Here is an 11605-nt window from a genome sequence, read left to right as displayed (position 1 = left end):
CAGACGTCATAAATATATAAGTCGGCTGCGCGGCACTTGCGGTTTGTCTTTCAGTTTTAATGTGTGCGGTGAGGTTATGAAACGAAGACAGTGATTAAATGTAACAAATTGTATCCATGTATTTCTTATACATATGGATTAAACGTTTTATATATATGAAGGATATCGAGATTTGTTGAAATGTGGATGAAACTGCAGTCTCAAACTTTTATCGCTACCTTTTTAGAATCCTCTTGAATTCGAATTACCGTCACCTTTGATAAAGATTAACAGAAAGACCATGTTTACAGAAATGCACATTAAATCGTTAACATATTTGTACCGGCCGATATTTGTTGAAATCCTCATAGCGATCCGATATGGCAATTTTTTTGGTCGATGTTGACGTCCGCCATTTAAACTTAATACTGAAAGTTAGCAGCACCAGAGCTAATGACATATCTACTAAAATGACAGCGATAACTGCATAAGATGAAATGGCATTTTCCGTACTGAGGGACGAGGGATTTCGTCGGCTCATGCATCTCAAGGAACAGTGGAGCCCGATCCGAAAATAGAAATCAACTCGAGTCCAAAACAGGACGGCATCTACTAACTAGTTGTTTCACTGTGGTATGAAAAGTAACAAAGTTTACATATTTGACATTTTTCTGTAAAGCAAAATACAAGTGAGGAAACCATGAAGCCACCAGTATCCTTTGACCCGCAGATTGTATAGGTGTTAAACCCATGACCTTGCTTCTTAACCCGCCCGCTAAAGCTGGCCTGCATTGTCTGGACATCAACCCCAAGTCAGTTGTTTGGAATGCAACTTTGCTAGCCACTGGACAACAAAGATTATTAAGTAACATTAATCACCTTTGGGGCAGACAATCACCTCGACACTTGCAAATCGTTGTTAAATGTAAACCACCCAATAAAACACTCATCGTAGGAAACTCAATCCCGATTGACTACACACACGCTTGTTGTCCATATAACCTTGTCCACTGCTTATAGATCACAATCTATGGAGCACATGTTGGAAAGTGTATTCAAGAAAAGTTTTATGCAAGATACCACAATAATGATTATTTACGTTTGACAAGCTGTACATGATGTTGCTGCCTGACAGACAGGTTTTTCAAAGACGTTGAAATGAATCAAATTATATCTAAATGTGTTTTGCATGTTTGTTATATCTTCACAAATTGTATTGCATATCTGATTTCTGATACTGGTCCCGTTGTCAAAGAACAAGGGACGTTACCGACGATGGCGCCATCCGTAAGTGTCTATGGTCCGATGACGTGTTTTAAATCCTGTTCGGTTTGATTGGTGCGCTCTTTGGGTCTGACGATCCCACGCTGCGCGAAGGAGGTACTAGGTATGGTGTCCGACAAGGGACAAACCTAAAAACCATACCCGAGGTAAAACAGTTCACTTCGAGAAATTTAAAGATCGTGCACCAAAAGCATAGTTTACGTCGTGTCTTTAAATACGTACCCCTGCCCAGGTAATCAAGGAATCAGACGGAAATAAATTAATCAAAATTGCCTGTATTCTTTTACGACATCACGAAGTGTTTGCGTGACCATATTGGGATCCTGTTGTTTTGCAAGGACCGACAAAGATGCCAGAAACAAGCACAGATAACTTGGACGAGAAGCAGGTCCAGCTTCTCTCGGAGATGTGTATACTGATCGATGAAAACGACCACAAAATTGGAGCTGACACCAAGAAAAACTGCCACCTGAACTCAAACATTGAGAAAGGTAACGTCTTTTCCAAAATAAAGTTTAGTTTACTCGGTTGACGTGAATAATCACTTTATATTTTGTTTCCTGAAGAGGAAACAAAACTCGTATAGTATCCCGTAAAATTGATATCCGTGATCAAATAATAAAGAAATTCACAACCACTTTAATCATAACGACCGGTCAGAATAAATGCATGCACCAGACAAGAACCAATATACATTCTACATAATATCATTCTGGCTCAACTCAACAAATGGTCCACGCCATTTAACCGTTTTGTGGAATCTTGTTTGCCCCAGGGCCAATATTTAAAATCCATAATTCCTCCAGCCTTCCTCATATTCAGATCCTCATCCATCCAGTTCTAGGTTTCCTTTACAACATATAAAACACAAGTGTTTTCGGTTTTAAGGGTTTTGTTGAGTATACGGGTTTAGTATTTGGTTTAAGGGTTTTATTGACCATTTGAAGCTCAATAAATCCATTAAAACAGAAACCACTATTCTGTTTTTTTATATGTTGTAAAGGGAACCCAAAACTTTTAGATGACAATTATGAAAGTGACTATATTTACTACCCTTGAGATTCCGGGCCTCTTGGCAGTTTAAAGAGAATTTTGTTACATGCAACAACCTAATTAAATACATATTTGGAATTGGGCCAAAGACTTGTATATCCACGATTTTTTTCCCCCACGTGCCATCTGAAAATGGCCGACCAAGCATTTTTGCAAATGAAGGAAAATATTTAATTTCAAGCAAGTGCAACTCCTGACCTATATGAGATTGGCCAGAAAAAAAAATTTTTTTTCGTATTGGCCCAGGGGCAACCAGAATGCCACAAAATTGTTAAATTCTGAGATGGTCGAGTGTGGCCAATACCAAATACTTGAGTTAAGCCAGAGAACCCCGGGGAGGGTATTCTGAAAAAAGAAATCGAATGAATAAAACGAACGTTTGTTTCAATTTAAGGTTTATTGCATCGCGCATTTAGCGTGTTCCTGTTTAACAGTGAAGACAAACTGCTTCTCCAGCAAAGATCTGACGCCAAAATCACCTTTCCAGGTAGGTGCTTATACAATAAACACCGTTTATGGTGTCACCTGTATCACTTGTACTACAGTGCACTAAATCGAGGAGTGTATATCACCATTCTTGGTCTAAACAGCTTTTAATTACCTTATTTTTTTTACAGGGTTATTCACCAACACGTGTTGTAGCCACCCCCTGCACGACACTAGCGAGCTGGAAGAGCAGGACGCGATTGGCGTTCGGCGTGCCGCTCAGAGACGCCTCAACGCGGAGATGGGCATTCCCACGGACCAGGTAAAACGATCACGCTCGTGGGAGATCTCATTGGTTGGACCCACCTTCTCTACAATCGGACTGGTTATCTCTGAACCAATCATTTTTCATTCTGAGGGCAGAACATTTTTTTTTTGTTCAAGTAAAACTACCATGAGCAAAAAAGACACTGGTATTCAAGGTCAGAAGTGCCCCATCTTATTGCGGTGTGTGCGACAACACACTTAACACTTTTTTTAACAAAGCCAATATTACCATTAAAAGTGCAATTTCAGCCCGGTACGTAAATAGATCTGGAACAGAGCAATTGATTATAACCATGAGTAAGCTTTGACCAAATATGGTTTTTAAAGTATTTTCCATGTATATTTAGGCTTAATTTCTTTTCTTGACAAATTTCCGTTGCCTTTAGGTTCCTCCGGAATATATGTCCTACCTAACGAGAATACACTACAAGGCACAGTCAAATGGAATCTGGGGAGAGCATGAGATCGACTACATCTTGTTCATACAAAAGGACGTTGATCTGACGCCAGATCCCAATGAGGTTAAAAGCCACTGTTACGTCTCTAAGGAGGAGCTTAAAGACATGCTGGAGAAGGCAAAGAATGACAAACTGGAATTCACTCCCTGGTTTAAGCTTATTGCAGAGACTTTCCTATTCAAGTGGTGGGATAATCTTCATAATCTAAAGCAATTCATGGATCATGACACAATCCATCGTATGTAGTAAGGCTACAAACTGTGATATGGCTGCTGTCGTAATTGTACCAATGTGATCTTAATCTCATTTCTCGAAGTAAAGTGCCTGTAAGTGAAATCAAGACCAATTGTATAGAGAACTTTTTCAATAGATCAACAGGGTTAATTTGTTTTCCCCCTCCAAGAATAGAAAATGGACTACCCCAGGGCCGTCTTCCACAGCCTAAGACTCGAGGCTGGGGGAAGATCAATGTGCATCCCCTATATTTTCTGTAACTGTTTACCTTGGTACAAATTAAATGAACAAAAAGCTTGGTTTTGTGCAAAGCCATTGCCATCATCTTGGTTTTTTTTCCTCTACTTGAGTTTTTGGTTCCAGCTTTTTCATTTTCTGTGTTTTTGAATTATTCTGTCTTAATGTTGTAATGTATCACAAAGATTGTTAAACCACTTGGGGTTTCAGCCCCAATTGCCCAGGTTCATGACGCACCTGATCATGTGTCTTTCAGACCCATGAAACTGATTCCAGGTGACTCTAGAACCGTGTTTCTCAACCTGGTCGTCAGGGACCGCCTGATGGTCTACATTTGTGTCCCACCCCTGCTCCTGGAAACGGGGGCTAGCTGGGGGTCCCTGAGAATCAGTCTGAGAAACACCAATCTAACATCCTTCCCTTACACGTCTGGGTGCTCTTTCCACGTTTCAACCCCATTCACACGGTACCATGAGTCATACTGTCAGTTACTTGCAAGACTATTAAGGCAGTATAGGTTCTGATTTTAATACAGGGAGACCAGACAGTCTGATGGCCCACCGTTCAAAGGGAGAAGAGTCAAAGCAACCAGTGACAAAGAAACAAGACTGAATCTGGTGTAGGGCTAACATTAGCTCCAGGGCAGCTAAAGCAGAACTGCAGCAACGTCCTCACATCCTGTGCTATCACTGATAACGGTAAATATGTCTGTATTTACAAAAACACTTTTCCAACAGAGATCCCATTTCCACAAAACATCCACTAAAGAACAGTTAAATTGTATGCAAAGGACAGGCAAATGAGGTATAGGTTTGCCAGAGTGGGGCAGCCTTCGTTCAGCTAAGCTCTGCCCTTGGCCGTCGACAGTGGCTATCAGCGCCCCGGGGGTTAGCGGCGGTCGGTGGACCCAGACTTCCTCTTTCCAGCCAGAAGGTGTTTGGGCTTCAGGTCGAACACGTGACGGTCTGCCTCTCCCTTCTTCCCCATGCGGTTCATGTCTTTCTGGGAGTTTTTCATCATCATCTTCACCTTCTTCAACATCTAATAAGACACAAAATTGCCTCTAAAAATGTGTCTACGGCAGAGAAATTTAACTACAGTAAATGCAGCAAGTTCAATTGCCCGCTAGTTTGACAGTTACAATTTTTCATTGTAATGCTTTCACCCATATCAATTACCAAAAATGAATTAAACGTAAGAACATAAGTCATTTACAAACGAGCGGAGGCCATTCAGCCCATCAAGGTCGTTTAGGGAGAACGCAACTAATAGCTCGGAGTTGTTTAAATCAGAGCTAGATAAGATTTTAAGGAAGCCAAGGTTTTTAGCTTGCACTACATAAGACCTGTATGTCATATAGCTTGTGTTTACTGCATTTGATGTACTTTAATACTATTTTTAGATTTGGTAAAATTATTTACTGTAATCTGCCATTCAGGCTGGCCACAAGCCAATCACAGAAATGCTGACTTGTAAATCAGGAAGTAAACCACGAATAAGTAAACTGGCTCTGCAAGAAGATAGTTCATTAAAAACCCATCCGATTAATGATCACTAAAACCAACACTACACGGGTATTTTGGTGCATCCATCGTGAGCCCTTCACCAACCGGAGCGCCCGGGCAGAGCCCTGGAGCTTACCTTTGCGTCACGGACACCTGACGCATCCCGGGGGGGCCGGGAGGCACTCTGGCTGCGCGTGCGGGACAAGGGTGGAGCAGACGGCTCACGTTTACGCTTCCTGGTGGTGCTCCTGGACCGGCGAGCCTGGGCGACGTAATGGCTCTGAAAGGCGCCGGGAGAAGACGCGGCGGCGTTAGATCCCTGCTCGCGTCGACGCGGCAAACATCACGCCCGATTGTGAGGAACTTACATCGTCTTTGGCTTCCATCTCCAGGCCCAGGTCAGACATTTCCTTTTCAAGAGTTTTCCTTTCAACCTGGAATATCAAAATGTATTAATTGTGTGTGTGGGATGGGGGGTAATCAAATCAATCATAATAGAAAGGACTCCTTGGGTTGGGTTGGGTTGGGTTGGGTTGGGGTGGGTGGGGGCTGACCTTCTTAGCAGTCCTGGGCATCCTGGGTCCATGCACATCCTTCTCTATGGACTGCATGAACTTCAGCTTCTTCTTCTCCTTGATCTGCTTGGCCAGCTGCCGGATCTCCTTCATCTCGTCGTCCTCGCTCTCCTCATCGCTGTTATACTCCCCTGCCTGTACCTTCAGCTCCTCTTCCTTCTCCAGCTCCACCAGGTGCTGTTTGGGGACGGGGGGGGGGGGGAGGGAGGGTGACAGGGTTAGAAGGGAATGGAGATGCTGCCTTGTTCGGGGGAGGGGGGATGTTGTGCTGTCCAACCATGCATCTTGTGGTCTGGCTCACGCTCTAAGTGACACCATGCCTGAGTCATTGTACAACAGTCATCCAAGGTCACATACGGGGGAAAGCGGCATTCCCACTGCACTGGACTCACCTTCATTATTTCCGGATCGATGTAATCGGCTATGTTGTGTCCCTCCCATACCTCCGGGATCTTGTCGCTTTTCTCATCCTTATTCATCAGATCCCAGTATTCTGAAACAGAGATGAGTCGGCCATCATTACAGTTATAAAAACAAGGACTGAATAGCTTTTTAGGCATTTAATAGAAGCGATACTCACTTTGAAGGTCCAAGACATAGTCATCACCTAGTTCAACCTCCAGGTCCCTCTCCTGAGACAAAGCAATTGGCTACATGTCACATGGTGTCCTAAAAGCTTAATGATTCGCTCACCGAAGACTTAAACTACATACTATAGCACTGCAAGGCTGAGACGGCAGATCACATTTCTGGAGAATCTCTCCTTTCTAAATTCTTCGTTGTCGTTCATCTTACCAGCTTGCGTTTCGGAGCGTCCACTTCCATGGCCTTCCGGCGGGTCAGGGCTCCCTCGGGAATGAATGGAGGCCGATCCTGTAAGGTGACGGGAGATGTTTTAGCTCGTCGCAGAAAAGCTGCTTCACGCACAACCCAGACAACAAGTATCTGTCGCATTAACTGTCCACAGTTGAAGGTGTCGCAGGACTCACCTTTTCGTCCCTCTTGGCCGGCATGGCCAAATGGAGCCTGTTGAGGACGTCATGCACCTTCTTCCCCTTCATCTTCGTATCGACGCGATGGGCCAGCAGTCTGTCGCACGCCTGAAGGTTAAGAAGGGGTGGTTTGGATGGAGGTCTGTCTAATTAGCGCCAACTGACAAGACCTGGACGAAAACAGGGCCTGACCTCAGTTTTGACTTGCATGACGCCTTCCTCTGTGAGCGTGCTAGTCTCAATGACGGGAATGCCGTCCGCAACAAGGTCAGAAAAGATTTTCTGCAAAGAAAGAGGACGACGACAGTCAGTGACATCGTGATAAGAGCCATCAAAATGCAGGTAGCAAGGAAACTAGGACTGTTGTTGAAGACGACGATCAAAATACAGACCTGATTCTCCTCTGAGAGCTCAGTGATCTTCTTCACGTCACACTTATTGGCCACGATAGTCAAAGGCTGCAAGCCACACAAAATAAATGCGATTAAAAAAAGACCTTGAATTAGCCCTCAGAAGGACGACGCCAACAACACGCGGCAGGCCACCTTGTTGGCGAACAGCGGGCGAATGTTCTCGAACAGCTTGAGCTGCTGCTCCAGGTTGTGGCCGCACTGCTCCGACACGTCCATCACGTAGAGCACGGCCGAGCGCAGGTGGGCCAGCGCCGTGATGGCCTGCATCTCGATGGTGTTCCTCTCCTCCAATGGGTGATCCAGGATCCCAGGAGTGTCCACCACCTGCAATCACAGAACCAATGCAGAGCCTCCTAACACGTTCCCAGAACCAAAAAACCTCAATGTCTTGTGCAATTAAAAAAAAAAAAAACAGTATAGATATACACAGTAGCAGGGAATTCATTGCTTGTCAAACTGAAGGGTGAATCTCAACATGCATACTTGACTGTACTCATGTACCCATCTTACATCATCTTCCATTGCCGAAGACCAGTTCCAATACTAAGAACACAAGTACAGAGGACGGTAAAAATCCCCGGATGTTGGTCTTGCAACGCCCCAAATATCAAGGACACATTGGTTGCATCCTCAGCAAACGAGACCAATCCCATGATTCATTGTGGCCCAAGATTGCACTTAGAAGGCATGTTAGCAAGACCAGTCTTGCCAAGACCCCAAGTATGGTCCTTGCGTTCTTGGTAATGAGATTCACCCGAAGATCTCAGCCATTCAATAATTCTACTTTTGAGGAAGTCTAGTTTCATACTCTGAAATTTCTACGCTACTCTGCAACACAAACCTGCCAGCGTAGGTACTTGTAGTCCATGTGGCCAACAAACAGGGACTTGGTGGTGAAAGCATACGGCTGCACTTCCACGTCAGCTCTGGTGACCTGCTCAAGAAAAACCGACCATCAGCACAGAAACACCAACCGGCTTATGAGGCCGGATCTTTGCAGCGTTACTGGGGGCATCTACAGCCCAATGTGGGCAGGGCCCACTCAGCATTTCCCTCACAGTCTCTCAGGCTTGACACAGCCCCCCCCCCACAAACAGACAGGAAGCTTCACTGTATAACAGTGATGGATGGGCATCAACCAGAGAGAAAGAAGCTAGAGGAATCGTGCCCACCTTATTGATGAAGCTCGACTTGCCCACGTTGGGGTACCCGCACAGAAGCAGGGTCCTGGTGTTGGGGTCGATGGTGGGCAGGCGGGAGAGATGCTGCCGTACTGTGGGGAGGGGGGGGCAGAGGGAGAGCGGGGCAAAGCTGTTACCACCAAGGGGGCGGTGCCCTGACGGGACTCGGTTTTAAAGCTTGACTGAGGGAACCGCGCAGGAATTCCAAAGCACTCGCGCTTCCGTACGTGCGCAAATAGCAAAGTTTCACGTCAATTCAAGCGCATCACTTGTTTAATTCCAAACACAGCAACACGTGAAGTCAATAAACGACAGACAGGAAAGAATATAATAAAGGTAATCCCTCCATCATGCTGACGATGGAAAAATCATTCAAATAACTGGCAGCAATTCATGACAAATGTTTAAACGTAAATAGTATGAAAATGGGATCGTTAGACTGCAACCCTGAGCTGCTCCTCCAACCTGGACCACTGGCCACATGATGTGCTGTGTAAATCAGGGCAGCCCCCACGCCATGTGATCGCACTCAAACCCCCACCTTGCTCCAGGTACTCCAAACTCTGCTTCTGCCTCTTCATGATGGTGCACATGCGACCCAAGGCGGCCCGCTTCAGCTGCTTGCAGCGGTACAGGGAGTCTCCGTACTTCATGAGGCGAACATAGTCCTTGGCGACACTACGGACAAGATGTTTGGTCACGCCCGAAGACAAGCTTGGGTTTAAGAAAAACGAACCACGAAAATAACCAAGCTAAAGACACAGGGAGAAATTACAGGACTGGGCAAATAAATAAACATACTCCTTACTTGTCAATCAGGTTCTTGGCTATATTTATCTGTCCCAGGGCCAACTTGTAGTGGTCCTTGTCATACAAAACGTTCATCAGGTCTGCATAAAATGGGTGGACGTCCTGAGGGCAGAAACACAGAAAATCATCATGACAAAAGCTATTTTAAAAAGTACTATTACAGACACCAATTTAATTTTGTAATATTTAATCTGAACTTTTCAAAATCCAACTGCTTACACATACAATCTTCCAACTGCTCTTTCATACACAATTACATTTTTTTGTACACTTACATCAAGCTTTGGGAAGTCCGTCAAGATCTGAGAGAGTCGATCGTGGTAATTCTGCTGAGTAAATTTGACTTTTCTCATGTAAAAATGCCTGATGCGGTGGATCTGATAGTGCTTGTGGACGACTGTTGGCGTTTTCCTCTGGGTTTTGGATAATGTGAGGTCTATGAAGTCCTGGATGGGGGAAAACGTGCGTATTTATCCTAAATACGACAAAACGCTATATAATACAAAATCATAATTCTTCCTATGTACGCAAGCGTCTGTTGTCATGTCATGTAATTACCCTCCGCAATCTGTCATGAAAGAAGTACAACAGCATAATGTCAGCTGTTAAGCTAGACACCCTTTTAAAATCTGGCCGATCATAAACACGTGTTGAGGCAGCGGAGAGAGAAACGTCCACAAAGATTTTCTCCATTAGATAAAAACATTTTTTCACAAATTGAGTTACCCTTTCCATGACAAACACAAAAAACGCAACAATAGGACTGTATAGATACCTTTGCGGTGGGAACCACCATAATTTTCTTGAAATTGTAGAGTGCCATCTTTGCTGAGCACACTGATCAGCTCCACGGCGGCACGGGAAAGGATCGGTGAGCGGTGACGTCAGCATGAGTCGATGCGGCCAAGAAGGCATCCTGAGAAATCAGCACGGTCGGTAATTTTTATATACTGCCCCCTCCAGGTCAATGCCGGGGTGGTACATTCATACGCGAGGGGCAAAGGCAAAAGCTAATCCAATATCAAACGCATAAAAACTGTAAGAGATTTGTGTTTTTCAAAAGCGTGGACATTTTTTCGTGAATGTCAAAATTCTGTATTTTAAAACTTCTCATTTTTGTACACACGGTTTGCGGAAACAATTTACTATGCTTCCTGATAATGACTTGGTGTGGCTGCTTATAACCCAGTTCCGTAGGAGGAAGCAGACAGCCTGGCTGTCTTTTAATTCTTATCGTCCCCTAAAATATCCTGCCATGCATTAACTTTCTGTCTACCTCCCACTGCTTCTAGGGACATGCCTAAATTTCTTCCTAAGGTAATTAGATTTTGGGCGCTTTCTAATTCTAGAAGTGTCGCTCTACCAGATAGTTTATGTGAACTGATTGACTATTTACTATTTTTATATAATTCATTGAAAAGACATTGTACATAAGCACCCAGAGTCTAAATCTCGTTATTATATGCCGCAGCATTGTATTTTGAAATACCCCCGACTTATCGGACATAACGACTATGTGTGAAATTACAATACAGTATACGATATAAGATAAAGTGATAAATTACTGTACTGGTACTAGATCATAGAATATTGACAGATTAGCGGCATTATGACTCTACTCCCATCTTCATGACCAATGCTAAACTTTAATACCTGTTTCTTAATAATGTCCCTTTATTGTTGACCTGACCCACATAAGAGCTTTCAAGACATTAATGGTAGGTCTCCTTTGTATCCTTTTGTCTTGAGTATGGGGTACTTCCCATTTTGAGAGCCAGGGCGCAGGAACTCAAGGGACAGGACGCGCCCCCCACCTCAAAATCGGCAATTTTTAAATTGGCTTCATTTCCCCCGCCCCCAATAAACATGCCTTTGCATATAAATCATTAATTTGTGCTCCCCCACTATCAAACTGTCCCCAACGCCGTTGGTTGAAAGACTCATATAATACCCTTACTTATTTATTTAAAGCTTGCCTATGATGGAGCGTTCATGATTATTGCTTTCTACTTTTTCTGTTTAAAAGTTTGTTCCTTTATAAGCAACCTTTCACAATACCTGTAGATGTGTATTGTAGACGTTTGGTAAAACCCAACTAATGCTTTGAAGTAGGCTGAAAAATGGTGGCTTT

At 44.0% G+C, this 11605-nt stretch overlaps 2 protein-coding genes across 3 annotated transcripts; one reads left to right on the top strand and one right to left on the bottom strand.

The window, feature by feature from the left end:
• The first annotated feature begins 1339 nt into the window (after window positions 1-1339).
• LOC111840234 (isopentenyl-diphosphate Delta-isomerase 1-like) lies at window positions 1340-4072 on the top strand. Of its 2 annotated transcripts, none has more exons than XM_023804871.1 (5): window positions 1340-1495; window positions 1602-1754; window positions 2711-2803; window positions 2934-3064; window positions 3456-4072. In XM_023804871.1, exons 2-5 carry the CDS (start codon window positions 1613-1615, stop codon window positions 3771-3773), a joined length of 684 nt encoding a protein of 227 aa, XP_023660639.1. In that variant the 5' UTR covers window positions 1340-1495; window positions 1602-1612; the 3' UTR covers window positions 3774-4072. The 2 variants fall into 2 exon arrangements, with proteins under 2 accessions (XP_023660639.1, XP_023660640.1); XM_023804872.1 differs by having other exon boundaries at window positions 1393-1409.
• Window positions 4073-4501: 429 nt separating this feature from the next.
• Window positions 4502-10387, bottom strand: gtpbp4 (GTP binding protein 4). Its single transcript, XM_023804870.2, has 17 exons — window positions 10250-10387; window positions 9750-9920; window positions 9473-9576; window positions 9206-9342; window positions 8656-8756; window positions 8325-8417; window positions 7616-7807; window positions 7463-7528; window positions 7263-7352; window positions 7068-7178; window positions 6874-6951; window positions 6659-6710; window positions 6471-6571; window positions 6058-6255; window positions 5872-5937; window positions 5640-5783; window positions 4502-5039 (listed from the first exon to the last, which is right to left on the bottom strand). The coding sequence occupies exons 1-17, from the start codon at window positions 10295-10297 to the stop codon at window positions 4887-4889; spliced, it is 1905 nt and encodes a 634-aa protein (XP_023660638.2). The 5' UTR covers window positions 10298-10387; the 3' UTR covers window positions 4502-4886.
• Window positions 10388-11605: the final 1218 nt, after the last annotated feature.

This window comes from Paramormyrops kingsleyae, chromosome 4 (assembly GCF_048594095.1).
Source record: "Paramormyrops kingsleyae isolate MSU_618 chromosome 4, PKINGS_0.4, whole genome shotgun sequence".
NCBI classification, from domain to species: domain Eukaryota; kingdom Metazoa; phylum Chordata; class Actinopteri; order Osteoglossiformes; family Mormyridae; genus Paramormyrops; species Paramormyrops kingsleyae.
The sequence above is the reverse complement of the archived record's forward strand: the minus strand, read 5'-3'. Positions and strand labels throughout refer to the sequence as shown.